Source organism: Camelus bactrianus, chromosome 4, assembly GCF_048773025.1.
Source record: "Camelus bactrianus isolate YW-2024 breed Bactrian camel chromosome 4, ASM4877302v1, whole genome shotgun sequence".
Lineage (NCBI taxonomy): Eukaryota > Metazoa > Chordata > Mammalia > Artiodactyla > Camelidae > Camelus > Camelus bactrianus.
This window is the reverse complement of record NC_133542.1, coordinates 83,480,381-83,498,564: the sequence shown is the minus strand read 5'-3', so window position 1 is coordinate 83,498,564 and position 18,184 is coordinate 83,480,381. Positions and strand designations below refer to the sequence as shown.

At 36.7% G+C, this 18,184-nt stretch overlaps 1 protein-coding gene across 3 annotated transcripts in view; it reads right to left on the bottom strand.

The window, feature by feature from the left end:
- The window catches only part of MFSD14B (major facilitator superfamily domain containing 14B), a 67,517-nt gene extending 49,681 nt beyond the window's left edge, over positions 1–17,836 (bottom strand). Inside the window, exon 1 of one of the 3 annotated variants that reach the window (XM_074362986.1) lies at positions 17,573–17,836. Coding sequence is in view for 1 of the 3 variants with exons in the window: in XM_074362985.1 (XP_074219086.1) it covers positions 17,056–17,163 (108 nt within the window). In the remaining 2 variants the exon portion in view is untranslated. The other 2 variants (XM_074362985.1, XM_074362987.1) reach the window with 2 other exon arrangements.
- Between the last annotated feature and the right edge of the window lie 348 nt (positions 17,837–18,184).

Sequence of the window (18,184 nt, the reverse complement as noted above, 5' to 3'; positions counted from 1 at the left end):
GAATACCTGTTTCCCCATATCCTAAGACTGCACATAATTTTTAAACGTTTCCTAATTAGATTTTTAAATGGTTATCTTATTTTGTTTTGCATTTCCCTGCTTACAAGTTATGCTTCTTTCCTATGGTTATCAGGAATTTATAGTTCTTTTTCTATGAACTGTCTGTTCATCCTTGCACATTTTTTTCATTGAAGACTGTAATCTTTCGTATTGGTTTATAGGACCTCTTTATAATCAATATCAAAGATATTTATATTATGCACCATTAAATCATTCATTCTCCCTCACCCACTGGCATCTGTAACCTTTTAAAAATAAAAGACACTAATAGACAATTCAACAATAGCTGGAGATTTCAATACCCACTTGGAATAATAGGACAATTAGACAAAAGATCAGCAAGGAAGCAGATTTCAGTTAACACTGTAACACTAACTAGATGACTATTAAGCACTCCATCCAACTACAGCAGAACACACATTCTTCTGAAGTACACATGGAAAGACCATAAAATAGGTCTGAATAAATTTAAAAGAATTAAAATCACACAAACTATGTTCTTGACCACAATGTAATGAAATGAGAAATCAGTAACATAAGGAAATTTGGAAAATTAATAAATATGTGATATTAATCCACATACTCTCAAGTAGCCATGGGTCAAAAAAGGAATCACAAAGAAAAGTCACAGAACTTTCAGATGAACAAAAATGAAAACGGAACATATCAAAAAATGTTGAATACAGCTAAAGCAGTGCTTACAGGGAAACTTATAGCTGTAAATGCCTGATTAATAAGGAAGATCTGAAGTCAACAACTTTTCAGGTAGAAACCAGAAAAGAGCAAACAAACCACAAACAAGAAAAAGGAAAAAAATAATAGATTAGAGCAGAAATAAATGCAATATAGAAAAAGCAACACAGAAAATCAACAAAATCAAAAGTTGGTATTTATGAAAATAGCAAAAAATTGATGAATCTTTAGCAAAACTAACCAAGAAAAACAGAGGGAAGACAAATTGCTAAAATCAGAAATGAAGGAAGAGTTTTAAGAGAGTACTGTGGGCAGCGTAAGCCAACAAACTGGATAAAGTAGATCAAAGGGACAAATTCCTAGAAACACACAATCTACGATGACAGAATCGTGAAAAACTAGAACATACAAGTAGACCTAGAACTAGTAAGGAGATTGAATCAGTGATCAAAAACCTCCTGATAAAGAGAAGCCCTGAACCTGAACCTGATGGCTTCACTGTTAAATTATCAAATATTTAAAGAACACTAACCTCTCTCAAACTCTTCTCACAAATGAACGCATTTTATGAACACATTCTATGAAGACAGTGTAATCCGTATAAAGCCAGACAAAGACACTACAAGAAAAGACAACTGGAGACTGATTTCACCTACGCTGCTGAAGCAAAAATCCTTAACAAAATACTAACAACCCAAATTCACCAGCATATTAAAATATACACCATGACTAAGTGAGATTTATTCCTGGAATGTAAGAACAGTTCACATATAAAAATCAGTCAGTGCAATATAACACATTAAAATAAAGGGGAGAAAAAAAACCCACATGCTACATCTCAACGGATGCAGAAAAAGCATTTGACAAAATTAAGACCCTTTAATGATAATAATAAAAAAAAAAAATCCAAAAACTTAGCATAGGAGGAAATTATCTCAATATGATAAAAGCCACATATGAAAAATCCACACCTAACATCACACAATAGTCAAAGGCTGAAAACACTTTTCCTCTAAAATCAAGAACAAGAAAACAGGACCTGCTGTCACAGTTTCTATTCAACACAGTACTGGAAGCTCTAGCCAGAGTAACTAGGGAAGAAAAAGACAAAAGGCACCCAAACTGTAAAGGAGGCAGTAAAATTATGTTTGCAGATGTCATGATCTTATATGGAGTCTCAAGGAATCTTGAATAGCCAAAACAATCTTGGGAAAAAAAGAACAAAACTGCAGTTCTCATACTACCTGATTTCAAAACATACTACAAAGCTAATCAGAACAGTGTGGTACTGGTATGAAGACAAACATAAACTTATAGCCAGCATAATAATGGTGAAAAGCTGAAAGCCTTTCCACTAAAATCTGGAACAAAACAAAGATGCCCACTCTCACCACTTCTATTCAATATAGTATTGGTAGTCCTAGCCATAGCAATTAGATAAGAAATAGAAATAAAAGGGATCCAAATTGGAAGAGAAGAGGTAAAACTGTCACTATATGCAGATGACATGATACTATATATAGACTACCCTAAAGGTTCCACACAAAAACTACTAGAGCTAATAAAAGAATTCAGCCAGGTAACAGGATACAAGATTAACATACAGAAATCAGTGGCATTTCTTTACACTAACAATGAGATATCAGAAAAGGAAAGTAAAGAAACAATCCTTTTAAAATTGCATCCCCCCAAATAAAATACTTAGGAATAAATCTGATCAAGGTAGTGAAAGTCTTATATGCATAAAACTACAAAACACTAAGGAAATTAAAGATGACAAAGAAATGGAAAGATATCCCACGCTCTTGGATTGGAAGAATTAATATTGTTAAATTGGCCATATTTTTCAAAGCAATCTACAGATTTAATTCAGTCCCTATTACCCAGGACAGCTTTCACAGAATTAGAACAAGTCCTAAAATTTATATGGAACCACAAAAGAAACAGAATTGCCAAAGCATTACTGAAGAAAAAGAATGAAGCTGGAGGAATAACCCTCCCAGACTTCAGACAATATTATAGAGCTACAGTAATCAAAACAGCATGATACTGGTACAAAAACAGACATACGGATCAATGGAACAGAAGAGAGAGCCCTGAAATAAACCCACAAACTTTTGGTCTATTAATCTTTGACAAAGGAGGCAAGAACATACAGTGGGGTAAACACAGCCTTTTCAGCAAATGGTGTTGGGAAAACTGGACAGCTGCATGTAAACCAATGAAGTTAGAATACTCCCTCACATCATACTCAAAAATAAACTCAAATGGCTTAAAGACTTAAACATAGGACAAGACACTGTAAAGCTCTTAGAAGAAAACTTAAGCAAAACATTATCCAATATAAATCTCAGCAATGTTCTCCTAGGACAATCTACCCAAGCAAAAGAAATAAAAGCAAAAATAAGCATGTGGGATCTAATTAAACTTACAAGCTTTTGCACAGCAAAGGAAACCATAAGCAAATACAATGACAACCTATGGAACGGGAGAAAATATTTACAAAAGATGAGACTGACAAAGGCTTAATTTCCAGAGTATATAAACAGCTCATACAACTTAACAACAACAACAACAACAACAAAATGTCCAAAAATGGTCAGAAGACCTAAAGAAGCAATTCTCCAATGAAAACATACAAATGGCCAATAGGCACATAAAAAAATGCTCAATATCACTAATTATCAGAGAAATGCTAATCAAATCTACAGTGAGGTATCACCTTACACTAGTTAGAATGGCCATCATTCGAAAGTCCACAAACGATAAATGCTGCAGACGGTGTGGAGAAAAGGGAACCCTCCTACAATGCTGATGGGAATGTAGTTTGGTGCAGCCATTATGGAAAACAGTATGGAGATTCCTCAAAAGACTAAAAATAGACTTACCATATGATCCAGCATCCCACTCCAGGGCATATATCCAGAAGGAACCTTAATCCAAAAAGACACATGCACCCCAATGTTCACAGCAGTACTATTTACAATAGCCAAGACATGAAAGCAACCTAAATGTCCATTGACAGATGACTGGATAAAGAAGTTGTGGTATATTTATACAATGGAATACTACTCAGCCATAAAAAAATTAATAAAATAATGCCATTTGCAGCAATATGGATGTTCCTGGAGAATGTCATTCTAAGTGAAGTAAACCAGAAAGAGAAAGAAAAATGTCATATGGAATCAAAAAAAAAAAAAAAAAAAAAAAGACAAATGAACTTATTTACAAAACAGAAACAGACTCACAGACATAGAAAACAAACTTACGGTTACCAGAGGGGGAAGCAAATGGGAAGGGATAAATTGGGAGTCCAAAATTTGAAGATACTAACTAATATATATATAATAGATAAACAATAATTTTAACTGTACAGCACAGGGAACTATATTCGATACCCTGTAGTAACTTATGGTGAAAAAGAGTATGAAAATGAATATATGTATGTTCCTATATGACTAAACTGTGCTGTACACCAGAAATTAACACAATGTAAACTGACTATACTTCAATTAAAATATTCAAAATAAATAAATGCATACTGAAACAAACAAACAAAAAAGACAGACATATAGAACAAAGGGGTATACCAGAATCCAGAAATAAATATTTTCATACTGGTCAAATGATTTGTAACAAGGGTGCTAAGACCATTCAATAGATAAAGGGCAGCCTTCCACAAACGGTGCTAGGAAAGTTGGATATTCACATGCAAAAGAATGAAGACAACTTTTTACCTTACATCACGTACAAAAAATTAACTCAAAATGGATCAAAGCCCTGAACATAAGAGCTAAAACTCTGAAAGTCTTAGAAGACAACAAGAGAGAAAGCTTCATGACATCAGTCTTGTCAATGATTTCTTAGATGTAACACCAAAAGAAGAAGCAAAAAATGAAAAAAATAGATAAATCAGACTTGATCAAAATGAAAACTTTTGTGTATCAAAGGACATTCAATGGAGTGAAAAGACAACCCATGGCAGAAAACACTGAAAATCCTGTATCTGATAAGAGATTAAAATCCAGAATGCATAAAAAAGTCCTCACAAGTACAAAAAACTGATTAAAAAACAGGCAAAAAACAAATAAATACATGAAAAGACACTCAACATCACTAACCATTAAGGAAATGCAAATCAAAAGCAAAATGAGATATTACCTTGTGCTCATTAGGATGGCTATGACTAAAAAACAAATATAAAAGCCAGAAATGGCAAGTGCTGACAGGATATAGAGAAACTGAAACCGTGGTGCACTGTTGGTGGAAACGTAATATGCTATAGCCACTGTGAAAAACAGTATGGGGTTCCTAAAAAAAAAAAAAAATTACCTAATGATCCAGCAATTCTATCAACTTTTGGGTATATATCCAAAAGAACTGAATGCAGGGTCTCAAAGAGATATCCATGTTCATAGCAGCATTACTGACAACAGCCAAAGGATAGAAGCCACCCAAGTGTCCACTGGTAGATGCGTCTATGAACAAAATATGGTATATGCATGCAATGAAATACTATCCAGCAATAAAAAAAGAAATTCTGACATGTTACAACATGGATAAACCTTGAAGACATTATGCTAAGTGAAATAAGCCCATCATATAAAGAAAGATGCTGTAAGATTCTATTTATACAAGGTACCTAGAGTTATCAAATTCGTAGAGACAGAAAGTAGATGGTGGTTGCCAAGGACTGGGAGGAGGGGGAAATGGGGAGTTAGACAATTTAGTGGATACCGAGTTTTGTTAATACAAATAATTTAATAATAAAAAGTTCTGGAAATAAACAATGGTAATGTTTGCAAAACAATTTTAATGTACTTAAATGCCACCAAACTATACACTTAAAAATGGTTAAGATGGTAAATCCTATGTTATGTACATATTACTACACTAAAAAAAGTAACTCAAAATAGCTCGTAGACCTAAAAATAAGGTCCTTCATTTTCATGATGAGTTTGTATACACAACACTATAGTCACCATCCATGCAAGAAAAAGTTATGTTGGACTCCATTACAATTAAAAACTTGTGTTTAACAGAAAGTTAAACTTTTGTGCATATATAATATGCACAATAAGCAAATATAAAGAAGAACCAGAGATGAAGAATACAATAAATGAAATGAAAAATACACTTAGAAGGGATCAACAGTAGATTGAATAATGCACAGGAATGGATCAGCATTATGAAAGACAGACCAGTGGAAATCACTGAAGCAGAAGCAGAAAAAGAATAAGAAGAAATGAGGAAAGTCTAAGAGACCTTCAGGACAACATCAAGCGTACTACATTTGAATTATAGGGGTCCCGGAAAGAGAAAGGTGCAGAGAGAACGTATTTGAAGACATAATAGTTGAAAATTTCCTTAACTGGGGAAAGGAAACAGACCTCCGGGTCCAGGAATTACAGACATCACAAACGGGATCAACCTGAAGAAGATCACACCAAGACACAGGGTAATTAAAATGGCAAAGATGAAAGATAAAGACACTATTAAAAGCAGCAAGTTACATACAACGGAACTCCCATAAGGCTATTAGCTAATTTTTCAGCATAAATTCTACAGACCAGAAGGGAGTGACACAATATTTAAAGTGATGAAAGGGAAAAACCTACAACCAAGTATACTCTACCTGGCAAGGCTTTCACTAAGATTTGATGGAGAGATCAAAACTTTTACAGACAAGCAAAATCCAAGAGTTCAGTGCCACCAAGCCAGCTTTACAAGAAATGTTAAAAGAGACTTCTCTGAGCAAAAAAGAAAAGGCCACAACTAGAAACATGAAAATTATAAAAAGAAAAATCTTTTTGGTAAAAATCTTATTTGCTAAAGACAAACATACAGGTATAAAGGTAATAAATAAATCAGCCATGTATAAAGCTAGTAGGGAAGGTTTAAAGACAGAATTAGTAAAGTCATCTATATCCACAACAAGCAGTTAGTAAGGGACACACAAAACAAAAATATGTAAAATACGATGTCAAAAGCAGTTTAATGTGGGGTACAGGGATTAAAAATACAGGGTTGTTAAAATGCATTTGAACTTAAAAGAGACCAGCAACTTAAAATAATCACATATATACAGACTGTTGCATACGGTGTGGGGAATATAGTAAATAAATATGCAGTATCTTTGTATGGTGACATATTTTAGACTTACTGTGGTGGTCATTTTGAAATGTACAGAAATACCAAATAATTTTGTTGTGTAACAGCAACTAACATAGTGTTGTAGGTCAGTTATACTTCAAAAACAAACTCATAGAAAAAGAGGTAAGATTTGTGGTTACCAGAGGCAGGGGAAGGAGAGGTTGGGGGAGGGGGGACTGGATGAAGGTGGTCAAAGGCACAAACTAAATGAGTAATAGAGATGTAATGCACAATATGATAAATATAATGACCACCACTGTATGTTATATATGCAAGTTGTTACATCTTTCATATACAGAGAAAGAGAATACATCCTAAGAGTTCTCATCACAAGAAAGAGAATTTTTTTCTATTTCTTTAATTTTGTATCTACAAGATGATGGATGTTTGAACTAAACTTACTGTGGTAACCATTTCATGATGTATGTAAGTCAAATCATTATGCTGCACACTTTAAACTTACAGTGCTGGATCAACCCAAAGAGACACACACCAAGGCACATAATCATCAAATTGACAAAAATTAAGGATGAGAAAATGTTAAAATCAAGAGAAAAGCAACAAATAACATACAAGGGAACTCCCGTAAGGTTACCAGCTGATTTTTCAGGCCAGAAGGGAGTGGCATGAAATATTTAAAGCGATGAAAGAGAAAAACCTACAACCAAGAATACTCTTATCCAGCAAGGCTCTTGTTCAGATTTGAGGGAGAAATCAAAAGCTCCACAGATAAACAAAAGCTAAAAGATTTCAGCACCAAACCAGCTTTACAACAAACGTTAAAGGAATTTCTCTAGTCATCAAATCACAAGAAAAGAGAACAAAAAGAAGAAGAAAAAGAAAAAAAAGACCTACAAAAGACTGCTTTGGCAATTTGGGGTCTTTTATGGATCCATATAAATTCTGAAATTGTTCTAGTTCTGTGAAAAATGTTGTGAGCATTTTGACAGGGGTTGCATTGGATCTATAGATTGCTTTGAGTAGTATGGCCATTTTGATAATGTTGATTCTTCCAATCCAAGAGCATAAGATATCTTTCCATTTCTTTATATCATCTTCAATTTCCTTCATCAATGTTTTAGTTTTCACAGTATAGCTAACTTCCTTGGTTAAGGTTATTTCTAGGTTATTTTGCTATTTTTGATGTAATGGGAATGTTTATGCCAGTTATAAAATTCTGGTTTTTGAAGTGAAAAAAAAAAAGTGAAGGGCTGCAAATGGAAAAATACCCTTCTTTTTTATGGGTGAGTTGCATTCCATCATATACATATGCTACATCTTCTTTATCCATTCATCTGTTGATGTTCCCTTAGGATGCTTCCGTATCTTGGCAATTATAAGTAACACTGCTGTTAATAGCAGGGTGTATATATATTTCTGAATTAATGTCTTTGTTTTTCTTGGATATATACCCAGGAGTGGAACTGCTGGGCCAAATGGTGGTTCTATTTGTAGGTTTTTGAGAAACCTCCATATTGTTTTCCATAGTGGCTGCACCAATTTACATTCCCACCAACAGTGTACAAGGGTTCCCTTTTCTCCACATCCTTGCCAACATTTGTTACTTGTGTTCTTTTTGACAATGTCCATTCTGACAGGTGTGAGATGATACCTCATTTGCATTTCCCTGGTATTAGTGATGTTGAGCAACTTTCCATGTTCCTGTCGGCCATCTGCATTTCCTCTTTTGGAAAAATGTCTGTTCAGTTCTTTTTCCTGTATTTTAAATGGGTTGGTTGGTTGGTTGGTTGCTTTTTAATCGAAATACAGTTGATTTAAAATGTTCTGGTGTACAGCATGGATGGACTTGGGAGGACAATATAGTAAATGCAATAAGTCACTCAGGAAAAGACAAATACTCTAAGAGATCACACACATGTGGAATCTAAAAAATATAACAAACTAGTGAATATAATGGAAAAGAAACAGACAGAGATATAAAGAAGGAACTAGTGATTACCAGTAGGGAGAAGGAAGGGGGAGGGGTGAGGTGGAGGATTAAGAGGTACAAACTATCGGGTATAAAATAAGCCACAGGGCTGTATTGTACAACGTGGGCAATATAGCCTGTATTTTATAATAACTATAAATGGAGTATAACCTTTAAAAAGTGTGAATCACTATATTGTATGCCTATAACATACAATATTGTACATCAACTACACTTCAACTTAAAAGATACAATACTGTGAAAGACACATTTTTAAAAGGTTAAAATATAATGTGAAAAGAAAAGCAACAAATTACTTTGAATGTCTTCATTTAAAAATACCAAGTGTTAAAATGTGTTAATTATATTCATAAGAAACAGAATCCGCCCCAGAGAGTTTGAGCAAAAAGGCCAATTTATTTAGACTCTTTGAGATGGCTGACCAACAACTCTAGGCTATACATCCAGTCACATGATAGAACTGGTGGCCAGTGGAGCTGCTGCTTTTGCCAATAGCAAAGTTTTCCTCTCTCTGATGATAGAACTTATCTGGTTTAACACAAAGTCTGTTTTTTCCATTAGATCTTTCAATGATTAATCATAGTTATTTTAAACTCTGCATCTAGTAATTCTAAATATGTCTTGTCCTAATACTTAAATTGTTTCATCAAACTGTATTATTTTGATTGTCTTTTAGCATGCCTCGTTTTGTTGTTGTTGAATGCCAGACGTATTTTATTATATACAGTTACTGAATTAAATAGGTCTTGAATATAAGGAATGTTGCTAACCAGGTATTGAATCGGGCTAAATACAACTTTTGTCATATCTCTAAAAACAAAAAAGACAACATAGAGAAAAAGCTTCATGACATCAGATTTGACAATGATTTCTTGGATATGACACCAAAAAACACAGGCAACAAAAGCAGATAAATTGGACTTCATGAAAATTTAAAACTTGTGCATCAATGGACACAATCAACAGAGGGATAAGCAACTTATGGAGAAAATATTTGCAAAGCATGTATATGGTAAGGAGTCAATTCAAATAATCCGATTTTAAAGTGGGCAAGGGACTTGAATATACATTTCTCCAAAGAAAATATACAAATGGCCAATAAGCATATGACAAAATACTCAACATACACTAATCATCAGGAAAATGCAAAATCAAAATGAGGTATCACCTCACACCCATCAGCATGGCTACTATTCAAAACAAAAACAAAACAAAAAATAACAAGTGTTGAGGAGGATATAGAGAAACTATAACCCTGGTGCATTGTTGGTGGGAATGTAACATGGTGCAGCCACCATGGGAAACAGTTTAGTGGTTCCTTAAAAAATTAAAAACAGAATTATCCAATGATTCAGCAATTTCACTTCTGGGTAGACATGCAAAAGAATTCAAAGTGGGGTCTGTACACTCCTGTTCACAGTGGCATTATTTATAATAGCCACAAGATAGCAGCAACCCAAGTGCTCATCAACAGGTAAAGGGAGAAATTAAATGTGGCATATACAGGAAATGGAATATTATCCAGTCTTGAAGAAAACCCTGACACACGCCATACATCAACAATCTTGAAGACAACATGTCTTGAGGACATTATACTAAGTGAAATAAGCCAGACACAAAAAGATAAGTGATTCCACTTATACGAGGTACCCAAAGTAGTCAATATTCAGAAACTGAAGGCAGACTGGTGATTATCAGGGGCTGGGATAAATGGGGAGTTGCTATTGAATGAATATAGAGTTTCAGTTTTAGAAGATGAAAAAGTTCTGGAAATTGGCTGCACAACACTGTGAATATACTTAACACTAGTGAACTGCACACTTAAAATAATTCAATTGTAAATATTGTTACATATATTACAATTAAAATTTTTTCTTAAATCAACTGTATTTCTATATTTTGGCAACAAACAGTTGTGAATTTAAAATTTCTTAAGAATGTACATTTATATTACATTTACATTACATGTTTAATAGCACCAAAAAGATATGATATTTGGGATAATGTGACAAATGATGCAAAAAACACTGTTGAAAATTAAGCACAGCTGAAAGAAATTAAAGGTGTAAAATAAAGAGATATCTCATCTATGGATCAGAAGACTCAATATTGTTTACAATTCTTTCTAAACTGATCTTCAGGATCAATATACTCCCAATGAAAATACTAGCAGATTTTTTTTGCAGAAACTGACAAGCTGATTGTGTAATTCCAAAATGTAACAGACCCAGAATAGTCAAAACAATTTTAAAAGAGAAGAACAAGGTTGAAGGACAAACTCTACTTGTTTCAAATTTTACTGTGAATCTCCAGTAATAGAAACTGAGTGGTGTTGATGTAAAGATAAATAGATCAATGAAACAGAACAGAGAATCCACAATAGACTGACACATATATGGATAACTGAATTTTGACAAAGGTGCAAAGGCAATTTAGTGAGTAAGTCTTCTCAGCAGATGACGTATGTGATAACAATTGGTTATCATACACAAGAAAAGAATTCCTACCCATGCTTTGTACCACATAAAAAATTAATTCAAAATGAGTTATAAACACAATTGTAAAATAAAAAAAAAATTCTAAAAATACAGAAGGAAATCCTTGTGACACTGAGTTAGGATTTCTTAGATATGAAACCAAAACCATAATCCATGAAAGAACATATTCATAAAGTTAAATTTTATCAAAATAAAAACTGCTCAGAAGAAAATATTTGCAAACAAATATCTGATTAAAGACTTGCAACCCAAATATACAAAGAATTCTTAAAACTCAATTATAAACAATCCAACAACAACAAATAAATAGACAAAAGACTTGAATGGACACTTCATCAAGAGGATATACAGATGGCAAGTAAGCTTATGGAAATACGTTGAACATAATTAGCCAAAGTGAGGTTAAAAAAAAAAAAGTACAGTGAGATACCACTAAAGATCTGTTAGAAGGGATAAAAATAACTGACCAAGTGTTGACAAGGATGTAGATGAACTGGAACTCTCATAGTGCTAGTGGCAATGTGAAATTTAAAATTGAATTTTTAAAGGTTTAAGAAGTTTGGTAGTTTCTTAAGAAGTTAAACAATACATCTACCATATGATCCAACCATTGCACACCTAAGTATTTGCTTTACACTAAATCTACTAAATACTTAGGAGTGGAAAAGAAAAGAAAGTATATTCCATTCAAAGACTGGTTCATGAATGCTCACAGCAGCTTTATTTGTAATAACAAAAACTGGCTTAGGAGTGGAAAAGAAAAGAAAGTATATTCCATTCAAAGACTGGTTCATGAATGCTCGTAGCAGCTTTATTTGTAATAAGAAAAAATGGTGAGAAACCAAAAGTTCACCAAGCGATTAAGGGATAAACTGTACCAGTACCCATACCTTCAACTGTATATATGTAAATTGTATATATGCACATATATATGGTACATTGTATTTATGTACATATGACTGAACACTACTGAGCAATAAAAAAGAATGCAACTACTGATTTATATAATAGCAACATGAATAAATCTCAAAATAATTTATCTAAGTTGAAAAAGGCCAAACAGAAAAACAATATATTCTGTATGAGTCCATTGATACAAAACTTTAGAAAACAAAAACTAACACATAGTAACAGGAAGCATATAAATGCTTGCCTCCAGAGGTGGGGGTGGAGAGAGGCAGCACAGACGGGCACAAGGAAGCCTTACAGGGTGAGGGATATGTTCACTATCCTGGTTGTGGTAATGATTTCACAAGAGTACACACATCAAAACACAAATCTGTACACTATAAACATACACAGTTTTTGTATTCCAATGAAGCTATTTTCAAAAGACAAGTAAATACAAAGCTACATAGAAAAAAGTCAGGCATCTAGGCAGGAAGTTGACCCAACTTCACAGATGTTATGTTTTTGCAGGGCTGAAAACTGTTATTATAGTTGATTACCGGTATTTCTCTCCCAATTTTCATAGATCAGTGCCCTTGCTATGCCACAACCTCTTTCTCCAGGGCACACCTCAGATTCCATAAATCATTTGTGAAGGTTCTATGAGACACTGAACTAGAAGGAGGAAGGGAGCAAAGGAAGGAAGGCGAAAGAAGGGGGAAAGCAGAGAGAGAACACAGGCAAGAAAGAGAATTAGGAATAAAAAGATGTATTTCCATAGTGTAATGAAGTATGTTTCTCTCATACAAGAAAAGCTAACATCATCCTTAGCAGTGGGGAAAATTTATATTCCTGTCACACAGAGAACACTGGGCACTTTTACCATTACTACTGAACATTTTCCTCGATATTCTGGTTCATATAATATAGATACACAGAAATAAGACATGATATTATTGTCACTTGAAAATGTGTGAATATTAATCCAGAAGACCCTAGAAAATTAATTTTTTTAAAGATAAGGTATAAATTACCAATATCAACAATTTTTTTTTAAAATAGACAAAAGAAGCTATAGTAGTTAAAAAGAGCCTAAGAGGCTGTCAGGAACAGCTTTAAGACAATTGATTTGAAATTTTAGATGAAACAGACAAATTTCTAGCAAAACACAACTTACTAAAACTGACAGAAAAAGCCAAAATCAGGAGAAAATCAAAATTATTCTAGAGCTACATTAAACCACAAAAGCCAAGAAATATAAAGTTCTAGAATTGTATTATCAATCCTACACAAACTCTTTAAATAAAACGGAACTCTCCAATTTGTTTTATAAGGCCAACCAAAGGAGACATAAAAGCAACAAGCTAATTTCATCAATAAGCACAGCCCTGGTTTAAACCAGACTGAATGATTAACTTCTATATTAACATACATTTATTGATCAACTGCTAAAGGACTATTTCAGATTAAAAGACACACAGCTATAGTCCCTTGCCTTCAGAGACTGAATCTAGTAAGAAAAACTGGGAAAAGATGCTCAAGATATTCGAAGAAGCAAGATCTAAAAAAAGCTTTCTATACCGGACCTAAGGACAATACAACAGCAACAAGGCTGTGTTTTGACAAAGGCTAGGCTTAATGAGAGAAAGCTGACCAGAGATGTGCACAGTACTAAACACGAAACAGCACAATGCACTCACTTTTATAAACTGAACAGATCAACTGCTCACAAATGCTTTTCGTTTCTCCTTTTACCTGCTATAATTTACTTGACAGAGTTTGGTTGTGCCAATGTCCCAGCACTATTTTATTACTGAAATGATCATACTGATTCCTAACGGTGTTAAGAAGTGAAAGCTATAATAAAAAAAACTTCCCCTAAAATGGCCCTAGGTCCTCTTTCACCTTTTTACAAATAAAATACACCTAGTCATTTAAGCCTTTTTTGGGTAACAGAAGCTGCTCATCAGTAATATTTCCATTTTGTCTATATTAATATATAATATTCTTGTTCTTATAAATCAGAATTAGCCTTTATAGGGACCCCTCTGAAACAGTCTGAGAAAAAATCAGCTAAATAGACATCAAATGTCACCAGAATGGTATTGATATTGAGAGGCCCCATGTTAGGAATCTTAACTGGTATCCAGGTTTTGGCTTTTTGGAGTCCATGAACATTCTGAAAAACATAGTATGCTAAATTTGGTTTTGTTTTCTTTGCAGCAAATCCTTAATTCTTACCAGATGCTCAAAGGTAAATGACTCCAACAGGACTTTTCTTTTGCCTGATTATGGAAAATGTGCATTCAATGATAATGCAAATAATTCTGACACATCATTTCAAGGTGTATGTACACCCACAATTAGGGAAGGATAGAGCAAAGAGAGGACAATAAAACAAGAACTTGTTTGCTACACACACCTCCCTTTTCTGCAATGCAATGATCTCTTGGAATATTCGACTCCCTTCTATTATTCAAGTCAATATATCTTTGCCAAACAAGGTACAAAAAAGTTGTCAGCTGACTGTGATTACTAGTAGCATTAAGAACCTGAAGCCATGAATATGCTAAAATCAAGCCGTAAGGAAATTTCTACGCATTAAAATGAAGTCAAATCACGGGGGCTGAAGAATGTAGCACCTGAAAGCAATGCTTGAAAGAAACTAAAATAGTAAAGATGCATAATTTGGGGGTACTGGCATATGACATGAACATAAATATGGTTAAAGGCACTCACTGATTTTCCTGCCAACCCACATTTCAAAAAGTATCAGTGGCTGAACCCTGCTACCTGCCCATGCTAGTCATCTCACTAAACAGAGCAAGCACCAAGAAAACTCACTGTCAGTATCCACTGCAATTTATCAATACTTGACTAGGTGCACCCTCAGAGACAAGGAAAGACTGAACAGGCACCTACTTGTGCCCAAATTAGCATCAGGACTCACAGGAAAAGGAATCAGGGAATAAACTGTCTCAGTTTCTTTAAGTAAACATCCCTCAAAAGTTTCTGCTCTAGACACATAAAATTAGCAAGTTTAATTTTTAGGTTGGGAGTCTAGTTCCTGAATCGATTAGTAAATGGGAAAGAACTGAATGCTTTTATCAGACAGGGATCACCTACACATTCTGACCAACCATGCATGCCAAAAATACTGAGAAATAGTAACAGGTAATATTTATTTGGGACTTACTAGGTGCCAGGTTGTAGCAACCCTCACAATCCTCTAAGACAAACACTATTATTAATTTGGAGAGGTTATGTAACTTGCCCAAAGTTATACAGGTAATAAAAGGTGGTAACTGGGATTCCAAGCATGCTCACCTAATCATGTTATAATGCTTCAACCTGCTAGATTATTAAGAAAGGGGGACCAAGGAAAATACGTAGGACCACAGTAATGATCATATTTACATGTTAGATCCTACTAATCAACACTGTGGAGAGCAATCTGATGGCAAAGTAAGTAGGAGTATCGAGAGAGTCAAAATCTAGGTTACAAATGCTGAGGAATTGAACCAAAGGAATGCAGAAAAGATTAAAAACCTAAAATCTTTACCTGTAAACTTAGCTAGACTTACTAATGTATCGCCATGAGGGTATGGGAAAGGACGAAGGACGTTACGAGGATGGCCACTGGTTAGTAATTACAATTACGGTCTATCAATTCAAAGACAGGAGAAGGAGCTGGTAGCTGGGTTTGGTTTAGGAGGCAAGAAAATGATAAGTCCACTTTTTATGTAATCAAAAATAAAAGGAGAAAAACCAGTTCTATAGAAATTCCCTCCCTCTACCAAAAAAAAAAAAAAAAAAAAAAAAGCCAAAAAACAAAAACTTCCGAGAAATTCTATCTTTGAAATGAGGACCCTCTAATTTTCCCCCCAAATAAGAAGTCACTTGGGCAAGGAGGAGCCTTCAACATCATTTAGCATTCTTTAAAAGCAAACTAAAATACATAAGCTAAAAATCTGAGGCCGACTGCATGTATTTAACTTTCCTATAATTTCTATTTTCCTTTGAAAAAAGTCTCCTTGGCATTAGCCTCTACTTATTGTAATGTTTCTATACTTCCTGTCCCAATAGACCTACCCCCACCAAAGAAAAAGGTCTTTTAAGAAATGACAGACTCTATGCTTAGTTTCACCGTCGAAAACCAAAGCGCCTCTGGCAAAGCCTGTTCCGCCGATTAAACCAGTGTTTCGGAAGTCATCTGAGTATCACATGAAATTGGAAAGACACTAGCCTGAACATGCTCCTCAGCCGGGCCCTAGGATCGGCAGCTTCCTCTGATACCATCTTCCTGGTCACCAACCGCTTGTGCGACCGCCTAGAGAACCGGGAAGGGACAGGGAGGCGCTGCTCAGCCTCCGACGCCAACTTCCCGGTCCAGGGCCTAAGGCCGGCTCTGAAGGCTCTCCATACATCCTCTAAGTAAGCTCAAGCCAGAAAGTGCACCATCAAAGTAGGACCGTAACACGTACGGAGAATTCTGAAAGAGCCAAATGAGTTATATTCCCGGGCCCATGTCGGGCGTCTTTTGAAACAATAACCAAGTCGCCTAAATTTCTGTCTAGCTACGAGCAGCGCTGGGAAAGCCTAGCAGTGAGGAATTCAGCTGGCTGACTCGGGAAAGCACAGGCTTTCCGAGAGCCAGAGCCCCTCTCGGAGCCCGAGAGGACGGTTCCCCCAGGGGACGAGGACCCACCCCCGCGCTGAGCGTTCCCGGACTCCTGCCGCGACCCCGCCCAGCCTCCCCGGACCCCGGGCTCCGGGCTGAGCAACGCGCTCGGGCTCCGTGCCCGCGCTCACCGAGCTACCGCCCGTGGCCCGCGCGCCCGCGCGCTTCTCCGGCATGGCTCCCGCCTCGGGCTCCAAGGCCGCCTTCTCCTCAGGCTCCGGCGGCGGCTCGGCATTCATGCCACGGCCATGCCCGCGCCGGCTCGGGGCGCTCCGGGACTGCAGCGACGCCGCAACTGCGGCGGGGGGGCCCGCGCTCTCATGGGCTCCGCGGCCCAAAGCGGCCTGCTGGGAAGGCGGCGGCGCCAGTGGCGACGCCAAGGGCTGCGAGGGCAGTCGTGGCCGGAACCGTAGAGGAAGCGAGCCGAGGAGCGCAGCGGCAGAGGCCACCAGCCGCAGCCGGCGCACGGAGGCCAACTCCTCAGCTGCCCGCCGCAGCACTTGCGGCCCAGGGCAGTCAGGAGGCCTCGCGCCGGCCCCGCCCCCGCTTCCCCACAGGCCGGCGCGGGGCAGCCAGCCCTGCCCCGGATCTCAGCTCCAGCCTCAAGCTCGGCGCCTGCGCCCAAATCCTCCCGCAGCGCCCGCTCACCTAAGGCCCCACCTACACGTCTCGACAGTCTTGGCTCCGGTCTTCGCAGCGCGCCGGAAGTGCGTCATCTCCCGGGGCCGCCAATCGTATTTCTTTTTCCTGAGAAAAGCCGAGTCTGGGAGGCTCAGGTGGGGAGGGTTCCTGTATGGCACTTTTCGTCTTGGTTCGGCACCAAATCGCCAAACAACTTTTTCCTGTTGCTCTCAACAGCTGTAGAGATGGGCACTTTCTGACACAGAAACAGAGCTCCCAGGTCTGGAATACCGTACCGAAGAAGTGACATACGCACTATAATTACAATATTCTGTTCCTTTTCCAAAATCTAAAAAGAAGTTGATGGAGAGCTTACCTGGACGGTGGGATTCATGGGAAGGGCAGTCTTAGAAAATACCAGGTCTTTGTTCCAGTCCAGAACTGCTTGATGGTACCAACATGGTGAATATGAACAGATTACTCAAAGCCTCTGATCCTCTTAGGATAAGATAAGTAGCTGATGTACAGAAATCTGCTAATACTAATCGTGACTCCATAAATAGTGTTGTAATTACTGGCAGGATACCACATACTGTCTTGCAGACGCCAACCTAAACTATAAAAGGAAAGCAACTTGGC